At 55.3% G+C, this 16,150-nt stretch overlaps 2 protein-coding genes and 2 long non-coding RNA genes across 4 annotated transcripts in view; 2 read left to right on the top strand and 2 right to left on the bottom strand.

Moving 5' to 3' along the window:
* Positions 1 to 413: 413 nt before the first annotated feature.
* On the bottom strand, positions 414 to 4,482 carry LOC115608980. Its single transcript, XR_003991703.1, has 2 exons — positions 4,258 to 4,482; positions 414 to 1,455 (listed from the first exon to the last, which is right to left on the bottom strand). It is a non-coding gene; the product is annotated as an uncharacterized LOC115608980 (long non-coding RNA).
* Positions 4,483 to 5,602: 1,120 nt separating this feature from the next.
* On the top strand, positions 5,603 to 8,315 carry EGR2 (early growth response 2). Its single transcript, XM_030488563.1, has 2 exons — positions 5,603 to 6,017; positions 6,364 to 8,315. Exons 1-2 carry the CDS (start codon positions 5,840 to 5,842, stop codon positions 7,593 to 7,595), a joined length of 1,410 nt encoding a protein of 469 aa, XP_030344423.1. The 5' UTR covers positions 5,603 to 5,839; the 3' UTR covers positions 7,596 to 8,315.
* A 1,684-nt stretch (positions 8,316 to 9,999) lies between these two features.
* ADO (2-aminoethanethiol dioxygenase) lies at positions 10,000 to 13,106 on the bottom strand. Its single transcript, XM_030488736.1, has one exon. The coding sequence runs from the start codon at positions 13,050 to 13,052 to the stop codon at positions 12,300 to 12,302; it is 753 nt and encodes a 250-aa protein (XP_030344596.1). The 5' UTR covers positions 13,053 to 13,106; the 3' UTR covers positions 10,000 to 12,299.
* A 30-nt stretch (positions 13,107 to 13,136) lies between these two features.
* Positions 13,137 to 16,150, top strand: part of LOC115609053 — a 36,861-nt gene continuing 33,847 nt past the window's right edge. The window contains exons 1-2 of the long non-coding RNA XR_003991720.1: positions 13,137 to 13,285; positions 13,955 to 15,380. This is a non-coding gene — a long non-coding RNA (uncharacterized LOC115609053). The remainder of the gene's footprint in view (positions 13,286 to 13,954; positions 15,381 to 16,150) is intronic.

Here is a 16,150-nt window from a genome sequence, read left to right as displayed (position 1 = left end):
CAGGAATCACAGCCTGTGGGCCAGCCGTCAGGCAACCCTGCTGCCCTGGCTGGCATGCCCGACTCTACAGGACTATGCTTTGGTGTCTCTAGGTAGCACGCTTGTGATGTGAAGTTTTCGGGGTGCTGTTACCTGGTGAAACACCAGCAGCACCCTCAGTCAGCGCACGGCTTTCTGCTGAGCGGCCGTGTCCTCGCCGGCTCCCGGGAGCGCCTTCCCCCAGGAGAGGGCAGTGGAGCCCGCACACGTTCCCGGCTCCCTCCCGCCGGCCGCGGCAGCGTCCGTTTTCCCCTGTGCTACGTGAGGAAAGAAAGGGGTGAGAAGAAGTAAGGCTACAGATTTAATAAATGTGCTAGAAGCCATGTACGGGAAATGTTCTGCGCAGTTAATAACGAGAATAGGTTCTGGGCAAATGAGTTTGTTGCTTTTATTTGACTAGAAGTTTTCTCTGTCACACATATTTGTTCACAGCCGCACAAACTTAAACTAGTAACTTGCTGATTCCACAGAGGTTTGTTTAATTCCTATATCCCAAATTAGAAACGTTATTGACATTTAAATAACTCTTCAGGATACTGTTAAGGCTCTCCCAAGCCAAATCCTCACAATGAAGTCGTTTACTTACTTCAAATTTACAGGCATTCATCCCAAGACAACAAGCAGCCTTGGCTGAAAACTGCAGAGTGTGGTTAAGGTACTGTAATTAAGGGCAGACTGGGATGCCTTCTCCTCTACTCTTTAACCATGCTCTTCCGTAGCACGCCAGCAGTTAGGCAGCTGTTTTCTGTAGGTTCATGTTTATAGCACGTTTCCCTGGCTGGGTACCAGGTTTCAGTGACTGGCCCTTACAGGCTGAGAGCCTATATCAGGACTGTGAGGGGCAGGCATGGGAGATTTCAGGGAAGTGGCTTTTGCCTGCAGCCTGGGAATCTGGCAGGCACCCCTGGCAAAACAAAAGGTATTGGGTTTGCATGTCAAGGTTTTGGTAGCAGGGATGCTACAGGGGTGGCTTCTGTGAGAAGCTGCTAAAAGCTTCCCCAATGTCCAATTGAGCCAATGCCAGCCGGCTCCAAGATGGATGCACTGCTGGCCAAAGCCAAGCCCATCAGCAACAGTGGTAGCACCTCTGGGATAACAGATTTCAGAAGGGGGAAAAAACCCCACACAAATGCAGCCGTAAAAAGGAGTAAGAATATGTGATAGAAACAGCTCTGCAGACACAAGGGTCCATGAGGAAGGAGAGCAGAAGGTGCTCCAGACACCACAGCAGAAATTCCCCTGCAGCCCATCATGCAGCCCATGGTGAGGCAGGCTGTGCCCCTAAAGCCCATGGAGGTCCATGGAGGAGCAGATCCACCTGCAGGCCGGGGAGGACCCCATCCCAGAGCAGGGGGATTCCTGAAGGAGGCTGTGACCTTGTGGGAAGCCTGCGCTGGAGCAGGCTCCTGGCAGGACCTGTGGAGAGAGGAGCATACGCTGGAGCAGGTTTGCTGGTAGGACTTGTGACATTGGCGGGGATTCACACTGGAGCAGTCTGTTCATGAAGGACTGAACCTCGTGGAAGGGATCCATGGAAGTTCATGGAAGACTGTCTCCCATGGGAGTGACCCCATGCTGGAGGAGGGGAAGAGTGTGAAGAGTCCTCCTCCGGGAAGAAAGGAGAGGCAGAGACGTGATGAACTGACCACAACCCCATTCTACATCCCCTGTGCCACTGTGGGGGAGAAAGTAGAGAATGTGGGAAGAAAGTTGGCCCTGGGAAGAAGGGAGAGGTTGGAAGAGTGTGTTTTTAAGTTTTGGTTTTATTTCTCATTATCCTACTCTGATTTGGTAATAAGATATCTGGTAATAAGATAATTACCCCAAGTCAAGTCTCTTGCCTGTGACAGTAACTGGTGAGTGATCTGTCCTTATCTCGACCCATGAGCCTTTTGTCACGTTTTTTCTCCCTGTCTGGTTGAGAAGTGGAGTGATAGAGCAGCTTTGGTGGGCACCTGGTGTCCAGTCGGGGTCAACACAGCACAGTAAATCAGCATTTCTTCCTGTGAGAACATGACAAGTCCCTGTACCCCCCAGTGAAAACAGGCAAATGTAGGAAACTGTGAAATACAGCTTTGGAGAGAACTTCTCTTTTATGTGGAACACTAAAAAACCCCACCAACCCCAACCTGAATCTAGCCCAGACTTAGGACAGACATCCCTTGCTGTTGTGAGAGGACAGGGTCGCTCATCTCCTGTCCAGGAACAAGTCCTGCTCCCGAGGGCACCTGCTGAGCAGGGGCCACCCTAACGTTCCCCAAAGCAGCAGGGGGCACAGTGGCAGTGGCAGGGTGCATTCCCCAAGTAGGACCACTAGCATTGCTGCTGTTAGCATGTGAGATTGGTTGAGTTTTGCTACACAAGCATAGCAACCCCCTGGAGAGATGGCTCAAATGTGATGTTAAGCTGGTTAAATGGTGTTGCCAGCTCCACAGATGATGAGCTGCCTTTTCTTCCCCAGCCATTCTCAAGCTGAGGTATGGAGGTAAGGATAATTTTATTTCTACAGCTCCTGTCTCAGGTTCTTGTGGTAGAGAATGGCTGCAGGAAAATATACCCAGTGCAGTGTCAGCTAGCACCTTGTTAAAAGAGTAAACACAATAAATCTGAAGGTGGCTGGTTTCAAAGAAATTGGGAATAACAGAGAAGTTCTGCCCTTCAGCTCTGAAGCCTCCTCAGTCAAGGCTATACCCAATCAGACAAGTCATACTCGCATGAGGCGCAGCTCTTCTTCTTGGTGTGAGCAGGGCTTGGGCAATTTACACCAGCAATCTGTCCATCATATGAAACCACGTGGCTTATAGGAACCACAGGAATCAGTAGGATTTTTTGTGTTTAAGGCTCATTGACGTCAGTGCGAGTTGGATGGTCTAAGCCTTGGAGTCTGTTATATAAGGAGCCAAATGGGGATCAAAGGCTCTAAGCACATGCAAACACTACAGCAAGAGTATCTGAAAGGGGACCAGAAACATTTGAATTTCATCTGTCAACATGTTCCTGAAGACCAAGCACTAACTACGCTTCCAAATTGCTCTGCACCAGATCCTGCTGCCATTAAGGCAAAGCTCTCATTGAGAGAAGTCAAGTGACTTGATTGTCCCTATAAAGACTGGAAATCATGCACAATTTACCCCATTCTTGAGAAGCCTTTTAAAATTAACCAACAAAGTCAACTAGTAGTAGTATTCCTTAGGTGAAGTTAGCCAGGAGGTACATTAAATTTTATTCATGTCCATCTTTCATTTAATCCTTCTGTGTAGCGGAAGAACATTAAATTTACCACATTAGTTCAAAGGTGGGATTGAGATGTGGGGAGGTTAAGGTGGGATGTGAAACCTTGGTTCTTCTTTCTCCAGTGTGGCATCAGCGGACATGCAGTGTTTTCAAATAACACAGGAAGATGTTGTAGGGTATCCCTAAAACCTGTATCTGATACATCTGCAACATTTTACAGGAAGGAGAATACTGTACTTAGAATTACCTGTTTCTCAAATTCATGTAAAGTAACTCACCCTAGCGCACAACAGATTCCAATATTTTGTTCTTTCATAGTAGCTATTAGCCCAATTATAGCTCGGCTGTAATGGAAAGGTACAATACAACCGCTCCTACTTCTCAGTCAAATTTCCCAGAACCTGTCTCTCTCTCTCTCTCTGTCTCTCTGTCACAATTTTACTTTTAAATTGAGATGGGTTTTTTAAACGAAAATAATCTAGAATCCTACTGAAATGGAACATGAGCTTCCTTTCAACTAAATCTCAGATGCCAAACTGTATTGGCTGTACATTAAGTGCTAGAAGGGACTGGTAACAAAATCTACATTAAAAAACAACAAGTACTATATGTTTACTAATTACTGGGCACACTTCCCCAATCACCCATCAAGGAAAATACGTAGGTTTATGTCTACTATTCCTTAACAAGCGTGACAACTGCCCCCAAAACCTTTACTTTTTCAGGTATGCTCCTGTCTAGCCTGGGCTTCACGTTAACCAGACAAGTAGCAAATCTGGAGCATCACTAATGGCAGTGAAACAAAAGCGGAAGAACTGAAAGTGCCTTTCTCAGCTGGGGTGTGAGGTGTTGCATGGACAAGGCGGGGCCTGGGGGACAGACACCTGGGGACAGCATTTGGCACCCAAGGCAGAGGTAAGTGCATGAGTCACAGGGACACCCGAGCATGCTGCATGTCTGTGGCATATGCTGTAATGTGCTAACCTCTGTAAACAGTGGTATCTGCAGTTAAAAATTGAAGTGAAGAGAGTTTAGCCTTCCCATGTATCCTCTGGCTTGTTGCTTTGGAGCAGGAGTGTGTTTTTGTAGCATCGCTCATATGTTGCCATGTCTTTCTGCTGCTTGGGTCATCAAGTGGGGTATTTTTACTTCTGCAGACCACCGAAAAGGGACCTTGCACGCTACAGACCATATGTGAGAGTTGCTTTCCTAAAGGCAGGAATAAACAGCCACGAGATGAAATATTCCTAAGTAACGAGATTAGTGACATGAGCATAGCATGGGATACAGCTCTCAGAAATCATTATATCTGACACCCTCATCAGCAAGAAGATGTAGGGGCTGCAAGCTCTGAGCTTGGGAACAGCATATGAAAGATTGGCTTCTCCTGGGAAGGGAGGCACAAGGGAGATTATTTTTAGTACTCGGGGAGGGGGAAAAAGAAGAAAAAGCTAGAATTTAAGCACTCTTTAGTTGGATACCCTCGGGGTGGAGGAGATCATAGGGAAAGAAAAGCAAAAAAATGGGAGTGGAAATGGCACCGGTCCCAGCAAGGGGGAGCGGCGGGGACGGGACGAGGCGGAGGGGGGGGGCGGCGGGAGGTGGAGCGGAGGAGCCTCCCCCCCCCCTCCGCCTCGTCCCGTCCCCGCCGCTCCCGTCGGCAACAATAACAACCCACCGACGGCGGAGCAGGCGGGGCCGTTTTCGCGAGGGTATATATAGATCAGACACTTTCCAAAAAAAGCACGACGCGCTCGCTGCGCTCGGCGGCTCTTTCCACCCGTAATGCAGAAAAAAAAAAAATAAAATATCTTTTTTGTTTTGTTTTGTTTGAGAAGGGAGCAGCCGGGTTCCGTGAATGCGCCTGTTTTCTGCCCCGCCGCCGCTCTGCGGTTACGGGCTGCTTGAGAAAGTGAGCGGGGTCCGGCGGGGCGGCCCCGGGACCTCCTCTGCTTTTCCGAGCTTTTTAACATTTTCCGGAACGAGCCCTAAAAAGGGCAGGCGGGGCGGGGCCGGATCCGAGCCTTTTTAGGACAAGGGCCCCGCCACCGGAATACCCCCCTGGGCGGCGCGGCGGGCGGCGGCGGGGCGCTGCCGGCGCGGCGGGGGCTGAGCGCGGCCGGGGCGGGTCGCGGCCGCCCTCGCGGGGCGCGCAGCGCGGGGAGTGGGGGGGGAGAAAGGGGGGGAGTCGGGGCGGGCGCGGGGCGGCGGGTCCCGCATGCGGGAGCCCACGTGACCGCCGGGCCCCGTTCCTCAGTCCTTATATGGGCAGTGACGTCCCGGGCATTCAGGGGGCCCCCATAAATACTTACCGCCAGACTTGTCCTCCAGCGCGAGCTGCGGCGGGAGCGCGGCTCTCCCGGGGCACCGCGGGCACCGGCACCGCCGCGACGGGGCGGCCGCCCGCCCGCACATGCCCCCCTGCGCGCCGCGCCGGCTGCCCGCCGTCCCCCCGCGCCGGTAGTGAGAGGCAGGGGGAAGCGCCCCCTCCTCTCTCTCCCCTCCCCGCCCCGAGCGCGCACCGCCGGCCGGGAGCAGCCGCTCCCCCGGCAGCCCCGCCGCCCCCATGATGACCGCCAAGGCGGTGGACAAGATCCCGGTGACCCTCGGCGGGTTTGTGCACCAGCTCCCCGAGGGCATTTACCCCGCGGATGATATCTCCGCCGCGCTGCCAACTTCGGTCGCGATCTTCCCCAATGCCGACCTGGCAGGGCCGTTTGACCAGATGAGCGGTGTGGCAGGAGGTAAGAGGTGCCCGCACAGGTGCGGGCCGGGCCGCGGAGGGCGGCGGAGTCCCGAGGCAGCAGGCGGGCGGGAGGGTGGGGAGCGGACTGGAACGGGGGTCGCGGCCCCCCGGGGCTCGCCCGCCGCCCTGCCTGGGGGGTTCCCGCCGGCTCTCGCGGCAGCCCTGCCTCCGCGCCCGGCTCGGGGGGAAAAGTTGAGGCCGGCGCGGAGCCTCCGCAGCCGGAGCGCAACATGTGCGCGCCGCAGCCCCGCGCCGGGCCGGGCCGGGCGGCGGTCGGGACCGCTGCCGGGCCGTCCGGCGGGTGGCGGCGCGGTGGGCTGACCGGCTCCTTGCCCCCCCCCCAGACGGCATGATCAACGTGGACATGGGCGACAAGCGGACCCTGGACCTGCCCTACGGAGGCAGCTTCGCGCCCAACGCCCCGGCCTCCCGCAACCAGACATTCACCTACATGGGCAAATTCTCCATCGACCCGCAGTACCCCGGCGCTGGCTGTTACCCCGAGGGCATCATCAACATCGTGAGCGCGGGGATCCTGCAGGGGGTCAGCACGCCCTCCTCCTCCTCCGCCGCCTCCTCCGCCGCCGCCTCCTCCGCCGCCTCCTCGGCCACCGCTGCCTCCGCCGCCTCCGCCGCCTCCGCTGCCTCCCCCAACCCGCTGGCCGGGGCCCTCGGCTGCACCATGGCGCAGGGCCAGCCGGCCGACCTGGAGCACCTCTACTCGCCGCCGCCGCCGCCCTACTCGGGTTGCGGCGACCTGTACCCGCAAGACCCCTCCTCAGCCTTCCTGCCCGCCGCCGGCGGCGGGGCGCTGCCTTTCCCCCCGCCGCCCTCCTACCCCTCCCCGAAGGCGGCGGCTGCCGACGGCGGGCTCTTCACCATGATCCCCGAGTACGGCGGTTTCTTCCCGCCGCCCCAGTGCCAGCGGGAGCTGCACGCCGGCCCCGACCGCAAGCCCTTCCCCTGCCCCCTCGACTCGCTCCGCGTCCCGCCGCCGCTCACGCCGCTCTCCACCATCCGCAACTTCACGATGGGGGCGCCCCCGGCGGGCGCCGCCCCCGGCAGTGCTCCCGGCGGCGGCGGGGGCGAGGGCGCGGGCGCCCGGCTGCCCGCCGGCGCCTACAGCCCGCACCACCTGCCGCTGCGGCCCATCCTGCGGCCCCGCAAGTACCCCAACCGGCCCAGCAAGACACCGGTCCACGAGCGGCCCTACCCCTGCCCCGCCGAGGGCTGCGACCGCCGCTTCTCCCGCTCCGACGAGCTCACTCGGCACATCCGCATCCACACGGGCCATAAGCCCTTCCAGTGCCGCATATGCATGCGGAACTTCAGCCGCAGCGACCACCTCACCACCCACATCCGCACGCACACCGGCGAGAAGCCCTTCGCCTGCGACTTCTGCGGCAGGAAGTTCGCCCGCTCCGACGAGAGGAAGCGGCACACCAAGATCCACCTGCGCCAGAAGGAGCGGAAAGGAGCCGCCGCCGCCGCCGCCGCCGGCGGGTGCCCGCAGCCCGGCGGCGGGAGCGGCGCCGCCACCCTGGCCCCTTGCGCGGCGCGGACGCGGACGCCCTGAGGGCGCGGGGCGCGCAGGACCCAGCGCTGAGCCGCCGAGCCGAGGAGCCACAGCCGAGCGCGGCGGGGCGCGCAGCGGGGCCCGGCGGGGCGCGATTAGCACCCGGCGGCGCCGCGGGCTTCCCCGGGCCGGGCCGGGCCGGGCCGGGTCGGCCGGCCGGCGGGTGTACATAGGGGCTGCGGCGGGAGGATGGATGGATGCATGCAGTGCCGTCGTGGTGAGGTGTCCTTGGTGCCTTGTGTGGTGTAGAGCCCGGTCCCCTGTCTGCATGTGGGGGGTGCCTTACCGATCCGCTCCGACGACAGCGGCGACACCGAGACCGGAAAGTTTGCCCTCCCTGGTTTTAGTATGGCTGTACATTTCTGCCTATTAATATTGGGATTCTTTTTTTTCTTTTTTTTTTTTTTTTTTTTTTTTTAGAGACTATATTTTTGTACGCACTGGTTTGGGGTTTTGGTTTTCTTTTTGGTGACTTAAAAGTGTTACGTTTGTAGTAGGACTTGGGACGGGATGTAAATACTCTGGCTGGAACCGACGCCCGTTGTCCGCCGGGGCCCGGCGCGCAGCAGGTAACACGAATAATGCACAACCACTAACGGAGGCTGGAAGGAGAGAGGATTTCTTTCCAGCCGCTCTGTAAATAAACTTTTCGACAATAGGGTAGGTGCTTACAACGTTTATAAAAGACGACAAATAAATCTCTTAATTATGCTAAACTGACACCTTTGTTTCCGTAGGTCCCCTGGCCCGCCCCGGGGGGGCATGCCCCCCTCCCGGCCCCGGGTGCCGCTGGGCGATCCGCACCGCCCCGGCGCGGAAAACCAGCAGCCCCGGCCCCGGCGTACTGACACCCGCGAATCGGGCGCGGGGATTTCCCTCGGAGACCAGACGGGACGATTTTAACCGGGGAGCGGGGTGGGTTTTTTTGACTCACTTTCTTTTGTGTTCCGCGGTTACGATCCGCCCCGGGCAACCTCCCCGAGCGGGCTGCGGAGCAGTGAGCGCTGCCGCTCCGACGGCCGCCCCGCGGGCAAAGTGGCTCCCGGCGGCGCCGCCCGCGCCCGCCCTCGGGGCTGCGCGGGTCCCAGGCGGCGGCCCTCACCCCGCGGCACAGCCGGGCTTTTCTGCTGCACCCGTCTGCCGCAACACCGCGCTGGTTTTACTTTTTTTAACCTATTTTGATTATTGGTTTTTAAGATGCCATCCTGGCCGTTCCCTGCCAGGGCCCACCCTTGGGCCCTGCCGTCGGTGCAGGGCTGTCGGGGCCCGGCGGGCTCGCTCCGCTGCCGCAGAGATCCCTGGTATGGTCTGCACCACGCAGATGAGCCATGTGGGATGGACCTCGCCGCTAACGCCACAGCCCAACACCGAAGGGAATGGGGGAAAAGCTGTTGCCCAGTGGCTCCCAGCCTCTGCTTGCCCCGGTGCCGGGTCCCACTGCACAAAGCTCCAGTGGCACCAGGCTTTTCTGTCTGAAACACCCTGGTCGCTGTCTATGGGAACTGGCACTGGCTTTTGGGACAGCTGCTTTTTGCTTGGGAAAGGTGGTCAGTAGTGGCTGAAACGCTGTGTCTGATTTTGAATCGGACAGAAAGCAGGCTTTCAAAGCCAGGCATGGACCAGTCTGTGTTGGATGGAGAAGTCACAGAATGATGCCAGAGCCTCTCTGCTCACCACCCTGCCATCACCTCAGCAGAGCAAGTAAGCCTTCACCTCTCCTGCTGCCTCTCTTGGTGGATTGCAGCTTTGCTACCTGATCCCATGTGCTCCTGGCCCCCAAAAAGAGACCATGGTGTGCTGCCGGAGGGATGTCACACAGGAGCACAACCCCACAGGTTGATCGGCATCAGTGGGCTGCGGTACAGGGAGGTGGACAGGGATTCACTGCTCTCAGCCTGCTGGGCTTCCAGAGGTACTGCCACAGCCACAGATTACCACATCTTGGCCACAGCCAGACCGTCTTGAGCAGAACTGGGATCTCAGCTACCCAGGCATATGGTCCAAGGCTCTGCTCACACTCTTCGAACTCCTGCCTACAGCCACACTCCCAGATTAAAACCCCAGTCAAAAGCAAAGTGAGATAAGCAGCACAGAAATTGAAAATGAGCCGAACTGAAAAACTGCGGTGACTAGTGTGCAGCTACAAGAGAACCTTACATTGTGCAATAGCATCAGCAACCTTACACCCGTGCCTTTGCCTTGCAGTAACAGCAAGCTTCAAAAGCATGTGCCTGGGTTTGTCTGCAGGGTGCTGGTGGAAGACTTGGGCTGAGAAGCCAGTGTCAAGCATTGTCTCTCTGAGGAAGGCCAGTCGCGCCATTTGGACCGTTAGGCAAAAGAAATGTGCACTCTATGCCATGCTTGGTTCAAGACTGCTGTACTTGTGAAGGAAAGCAAAGACTGGTCAGTGGTGAGATATCCTGTATTTATTCTATAATTCAGCAATAACAGTAATTTTGCTGTTGTGAAAACACAGTAACTGGATTGCAGAGAGAATGAACGACATTAAACCTTCCGCTTACAGATATCCAGAAAATATGAAGTTTCACTTACTGAGTAAGCAAGAAGTTACACAAAGAGGCTTTTCTTTAATGCATTTCAGGTTTTCTTTGACATTTTCCTCAGCTTTAATACTTTGATGCTAACACCTTCACTAAAAAAGAAGTTTTTGCCACAGTGGTTGGTGGCACTCCGCAGCCTCGGGGACCATGCCGTCCTCTACGGACAGATGCGTTAAAGTCCTATCCCATTAAACATCTCGACTAGGTTTTATACGCAGAGAGAAAAATTAAAAACCAGGCAGAAAGACCTAATGGGAGGACAGAGCAGAGGAGATAAGAAATGTTCCTTTTTGCAGTCTGTTTTTCCAGTACAGCTGTTTGCATGCATCGCACTATCTTTGTGAACTTCTGAAAAAGAATGACGGTCTTCATTAGCATCGGTGAGGGTTAGAACCAGGCTGTAACACAGGGAGGCATTGCCTTATAGTTAAGGACTACATTCGATGGAGAATTGTTAAATATTAACTAACGCTAAGCTGCAGGGGAATTCCAGGAAAAACAGGTAAGCCAGCTGCAGAAATATCAGACACTTTAAAGTGCTGTAAGAATAAATGGAAATCACCAAAAATAATTTCCACCAATTTTTCCTTGCAAAAGAATTAATCTGTGCATGCATAATGCTGACGGTGTTTTACATTCGTTCTTTCGCAGGCCAAAAAAGAAAAAGAAAACAAAGAAAGGCAATGCCGTACCAGAATAACTTAAAAATTCACACATACAAGCCACTGTACAGGAAAAACAAGTCTGCTTTATAAATACACAAAGGAAAATTAAAGCCAGTTGTGGAATGATTTCTGAAGCAGGCTGGTCCATCACTTAGGAGATTGGCAAGTCGCTGTCTTATTCAAATTCCCACAACGTGCCCAAGAGGGCCAAGGCTGCCCCAGCACGGGTTTGTGGTGCTAAGTGTGTGTTAGGCTGACAGGAGGCCAGTCCTTGCAGTACAGACGGAGTACTTCACCTGCAGAGAAAGGTTCTCCCTTGTTAGAAAGATTGCATCCCTTGCCATGGGCAAACTGCATCTCCGGACTGGCTCCATCATAGCAAGGCAAAATTCACGGTGTCTCTTCTATGCTACGTTTATTTAAAAGCCTTATGAAAAAGTAGTCTTTATAAATAGTATAAAGAAGGAAACCGCAAGGCTTCAAAAGCCCAAAGCCTTCACTTGTCCATATAAAAACACAGGCCACGCTTTAAAGAGAAAACAGCAGGTCAAACCTCATCTGTGCGTACCTAGAGTATGCGCACCGCTGTATATATAGGGTTCATAGATACGTCGTGTTTCTAAAATAGCTTTCTCGACGCAACAGTGGAGAATTGTTTTTCCTCTCAAAATGCCCAGTTTCCACTACCCTCCGCCACTGCTGCGCGAGAGGTTCCGAGCAAGGGTAATTAGCAGCTGACTAGTCTCCTCCTAGCTGAAGGAAATATGCATAGACGTACTCCTGTAGTTCTTAGTTGCAACAGCAAGATCTTGTACGCAACGCTTGAAAGACCTGTTAGAAAGTAACTCTGGACCTAACAGTGTCCCTTCAGAGTGGGAATTCCCTTAGCTCCAGCCCTGGGGATTCCGGCTGGAGCAGGTCCTGGCTCAGGAGTTGTTCCGGGTTTGTTTTTTGCTGGCAGGTACAGTTGTTGTCCAGAACTGCTCTGGCGGTGGTGTCCCCAAAGGCTGCAGCCCGGCCAGCCCCTGCTCCGCAGGCTGGCCATCCCACACCGGTGCAGCTTGCTCTGGTGGCGGGGACTCCCCCTGGGACGCCAGGGCGCCCCGTAACAATACTTATTGCATTTACTTTCCCTGCCAGAGCCCGAACCCCCTTCACTGATGCGCGGCCCTAACTATGTACACAGGATGCTGTTTCCCCAGCCACGCAGCTGAGCACAAGTTTAACCGTGCCGCTACTTCTCCGCATGAGCCCGAAGGACACAAACACGCGCTTTATTTCCCCGACTCGCGAAGCACGCCAGGCCCATGGGAAGAATTCTCCGCCTCGCAGCGCTCCCGAGGAGCCCCAGCGCGGTCCCGGCACACCAGGCGGGGCGCGGCCGCGGGTCCGGGCCGCTCCGGCAGGCCGGTCCGTGCGGCGGGCGCGGGGCGAGAGCCAACGGTCCCAACGGCCGCCGCCGGGCCCGCGCCGCCGCCTCAGAAGCAGACGCGGGGCCCGGGGTAGGGCTCGCCGCCGCACCAGAAGTCGGCGGCCTGCGGGGTCTCCATCAGCCACACCTCCCGCGGCAGCCCGGGCGGCTCGGCGCCCGCCGGCGGTAGCGGCCCCTCCAGCAGGCGGTAGTAGTGGCAGTCCCGGCCGTGCTGGGGGTCGTAGGGCGGCGCCAGGATGTCGAGGAAGGCGGCGGGCCCGTCCACGGCGTCGATCTGGTGGAGGTTGTCGGTGTGCGGCGAGAGCAGGCAGGGCGGGGAGGCCGGCGTGTAGTGCTGGCGGGAGCGGTACAGGGCGCGGTGGCAGGGCCCCGCGGCGGCGGCGGCGGCGGCGGCGGGGGGCGGCGGGGCGGCGGCGGCGGGGGGCAGCGTGTCCAAGCAGGCGATGCGCAGCGTGCCGTAGAGCACCTTCAGCATGCCGTTCATGCCCGGGTGGTCGTGCAGCGGGATGCAGGCGCCGCTCCGCAGCAGGAACACGCCCATGCTGAAGCTCTCCGTCTCGCAGATGTGCATGTAGCTAACGGGCGGCACCACGCCGGACCACGGCAGCCCCCCGCCCGCCGCCGCCGCTGCCGAAGGCCCCCGCGGCGCCAAGTGCAAGTCCTCGGCGCGCACCTCGTCCAGCAGCTGCTGCAGCCGGTGCAGGTTCTCCCCGAAGGTCGGCCCCGCCGGGCTGCGGAAGGTGATCCGCGCCTGCCGCGCCACCCGCTGGATCAGGGAGGCCATGTTGTCCCGGGGCATGGCGGCGCACGACCCGGCCCGGCCTCGCCGCGCCCGGCCGCCGCAGGCGCTCCCCTCCCCGCTTCCGACTCCTCCCCTGGTCCCGCCGCGCAGGCGCACCCGCGCCACCGGGCAGCTCGGGGCTCGTAGTCCTGCCCGTGGCCGCGGCCCCACAGCCCTCGCTGCTCCCCTATCCCGTGGAGCCGGGGGCCGTGGAGGGCCGAGAACTACGGCTCCCAGCAGGGCCGGCGGAGGTGAGCGGCTGGTGAGGGCTGCGCCCCGCGGGGTGGTGCGCGGGGGACGGTGGGGCCGGCGGGGTGCGGCGGCGCCGCCTGTGGCCGCCATCTTAGCGCCGCGGGGGGCGAGCCAGGGGAAGGTGTGCGGGAAGTGCCCGCGGCAGCTCGGCGTCGTGGTGGGGGCCTAAGTGATGGCGGCGGCCGCTGGCTGTGGGGTCCCAGGCACAAGGCGCAGCACGGCCCCGCTCCGCTCCTGGCAGCCAGGCGGTCTCGCCTGCCTGGGGGTCTGCGTGGTGCCCTGCTTGCCGGGGACCGGGAAGCCACAGTAGTGAGCAAGTTCCCGTGCCGCATGTTTGTCCCGTATAGCTCTGGGGTGGTGAGAAGGGGTACAAGGAGCTTTTTACTTGGCTTGTAGTTCAGCCGCGTAAAACCGAGCACGATAGCGCCAAGTACGGTGTCATGGACGTATAATGGGCTACGTAACCAGTTTGTTTATTGTCATGAATTGCTTGCTATAGCTAAGCTATTTTGGCAAATTGTACAAATTTCAACTTAGTTTCTGACACCGCCTCTCCCACTGGAGTATTAGACTGAGGTCTTGCTGTATGGCATGCACTGTCCTTGGTGTGTCTCCTTATCGTCACTTTTGAGTGTGATTGTATCTGAATTTATTACCTTTAACCACAGATGAACAGAACAAGCACATGGAGTTCCAGATGCTGATCCTCGGAGAATCCACGTGTGACAGAAAGGATGGATAATCTTTTGGCTCAGTTCCAACCTGGTGGAGCCAGCATGTGGTTGTTTTCAGGCTGATGTACAGAAAGGGTATAGCATTTATTCTGCCAGGGCATTACATGCAATGTTTTATTCCACTTATATCTGTGGCAACAATCTTACTGCCTTCTTTCTTACACACATGACTCTGCAAGCAGATCACGCCTATAAAATACTTGGGTTTGAAGTCAGAAATTAACCTGTTAGTGCTGGGATTTGTTAAACAAAGTTAGGCTCTGATCACAAAAATACCACCTTCAGTTCAATTATTTAAGCAGGTGTAGAGCACCTAAGTACCCTGGTAGGCCCAGCTGGTTAGGATTCTGAAAAACAGCTGAATGATAATAATCAAGTAGTACTCCAGTGGCTGCAGCCCACCAAGTTAAAAAATTTAATTTAGAAACCAAGGTAAATCAATGTATTTTCTTGGTTAAAGGCAAACTCCAGTCTTAAATTATGCATTGAACTTAAGTAAGATATATGTGGCCTTATAGTATTCTTACATATTATCATAGAACCATTATAGAATCATAGAATAGTTTGGGTTGGAAGGGACCTTAAAGTTCATCTAGTTCCAATCCCCCTGCCGTGGGCAGGGACACCTTCTGCGAGACCGGGTTGCTGAAGGCCCCGTCCAGCCTGGCCTTGAACACTGCCAGGGATGGAGCAGCCACAACTTCTCTGGGCAACTTGTTCCAGTGCCTCACCACCCTCACATGAATCAGAAATACTGTACAGCAATCAGAAATACCGATGATGTGGGCATGTGATGGCCCAGTAGACGATGAAATACTGAATATTGTAAACAAAGATTGGTGACTTGAAACTCTCTTCCTAAACCTATTTCCCTCCCTCTATAAATGAGTTTAGAGCACAGAATGCAAATTTAGGTCATGGTGTTACTGCTTCCTCTTCGTGGAGAAGGTTGTTCATTTGAGTTCTGATTTTGAGTTCCACCTGAAGCTACAAGGCATTGTAGCCTTCAGCTGTTTCACAGTCACACCCCAGTGTTTCATGTAATTTCTCTCTCCAGTGCCTATGTTGGGAGCACAGGGTGAAGATCAGGTGAGTGCTTTTATACCTTGCAGGATCAGGTCTGCCTGGTAGGATGCTTAGGATGAGGGAGCAGACATCTTGAGGTGAGAGGTACAGTCTTTAATGGCCTGTGAGCCTTTCTGTTTTGGAGTGAACTGCTGAGGACACCAACAGTCTCACCGCTGCTGCGTTGATTGGCAAGTTGAATTTTGTCAGAAGCCAAGGGCTTTGGAAGGCTCCATGTTCAGTGTGCTCTTCTATTGAGGCTGCTTCTGCAGGGACAGTCAATTTAATTATGGAGGTATGGACTGGAATTTTTGGAAGTTACCAGTGATAATGATAAATTATCTCTTGATTGACTTAAGCTCTCCGTTTGTGTCCTGCCTCAGCAATTGCATTTCATGTGTGCAAGTGATTACTAGAATTTTCACTTTGAACACACTGGTTCTTTTTCTATTCAGCACAAAAATAAGCTGTTTTTGGAAACAGAGATGCTTAGTATTGGTAGGACATAGCGCTTAGAATAGCATGCAGTTGTAAGAAAGATCAGCATGGAAAACCAGGATCCTGAGTTCTCATTTCAGCCTGATCCTGACTCGCTGAGTGATAATTAGGTGAGTTACTCGACCCTTTTAGTGCTTATCACTCTGTAAACTATAATCATGCGTCCTATGCATAAGGATGTTTACTAAGATTTTAAGAACATCTTTCCTGGTGATCAGTTTTATATTTTGCATAATCGATCACCTTATGATCCTTAGTGTTTTCAGCTACTGTATTGATTTCCGTTTCTGACAGATACAGACAAAAATATGTCTTAGGCACTTAATGTTCCAGTTAAATGCCGTATCACACCCACATTTTTCAGTGCAGTAAAATTACCCCCCCACCCTCCGAACAACTAACACTAACAGAAAAACAAGCTGTCCAGCCAACTGACAGTTAAATTGACATGTTTTTATTTCTGAAAGGCCGTACTCTTAGCTGGCCTCTACTATCTTGAGTGCACATGAAGAAAAAAAGCAACCCATGGTGTAGTTGCTTGGCTGGGCTTTGAGACTGCTTTGTGTC

The sequence above is a fragment of the Strigops habroptila genome, chromosome 5 (genome assembly GCF_004027225.2).
Source record: "Strigops habroptila isolate Jane chromosome 5, bStrHab1.2.pri, whole genome shotgun sequence".
Taxonomy (NCBI): Eukaryota; Metazoa; Chordata; class Aves; order Psittaciformes; family Psittacidae; genus Strigops; species Strigops habroptila.
Note: the sequence above shows the minus strand (reverse complement) of the source record. Positions and strands in the feature narration are given on the sequence as shown.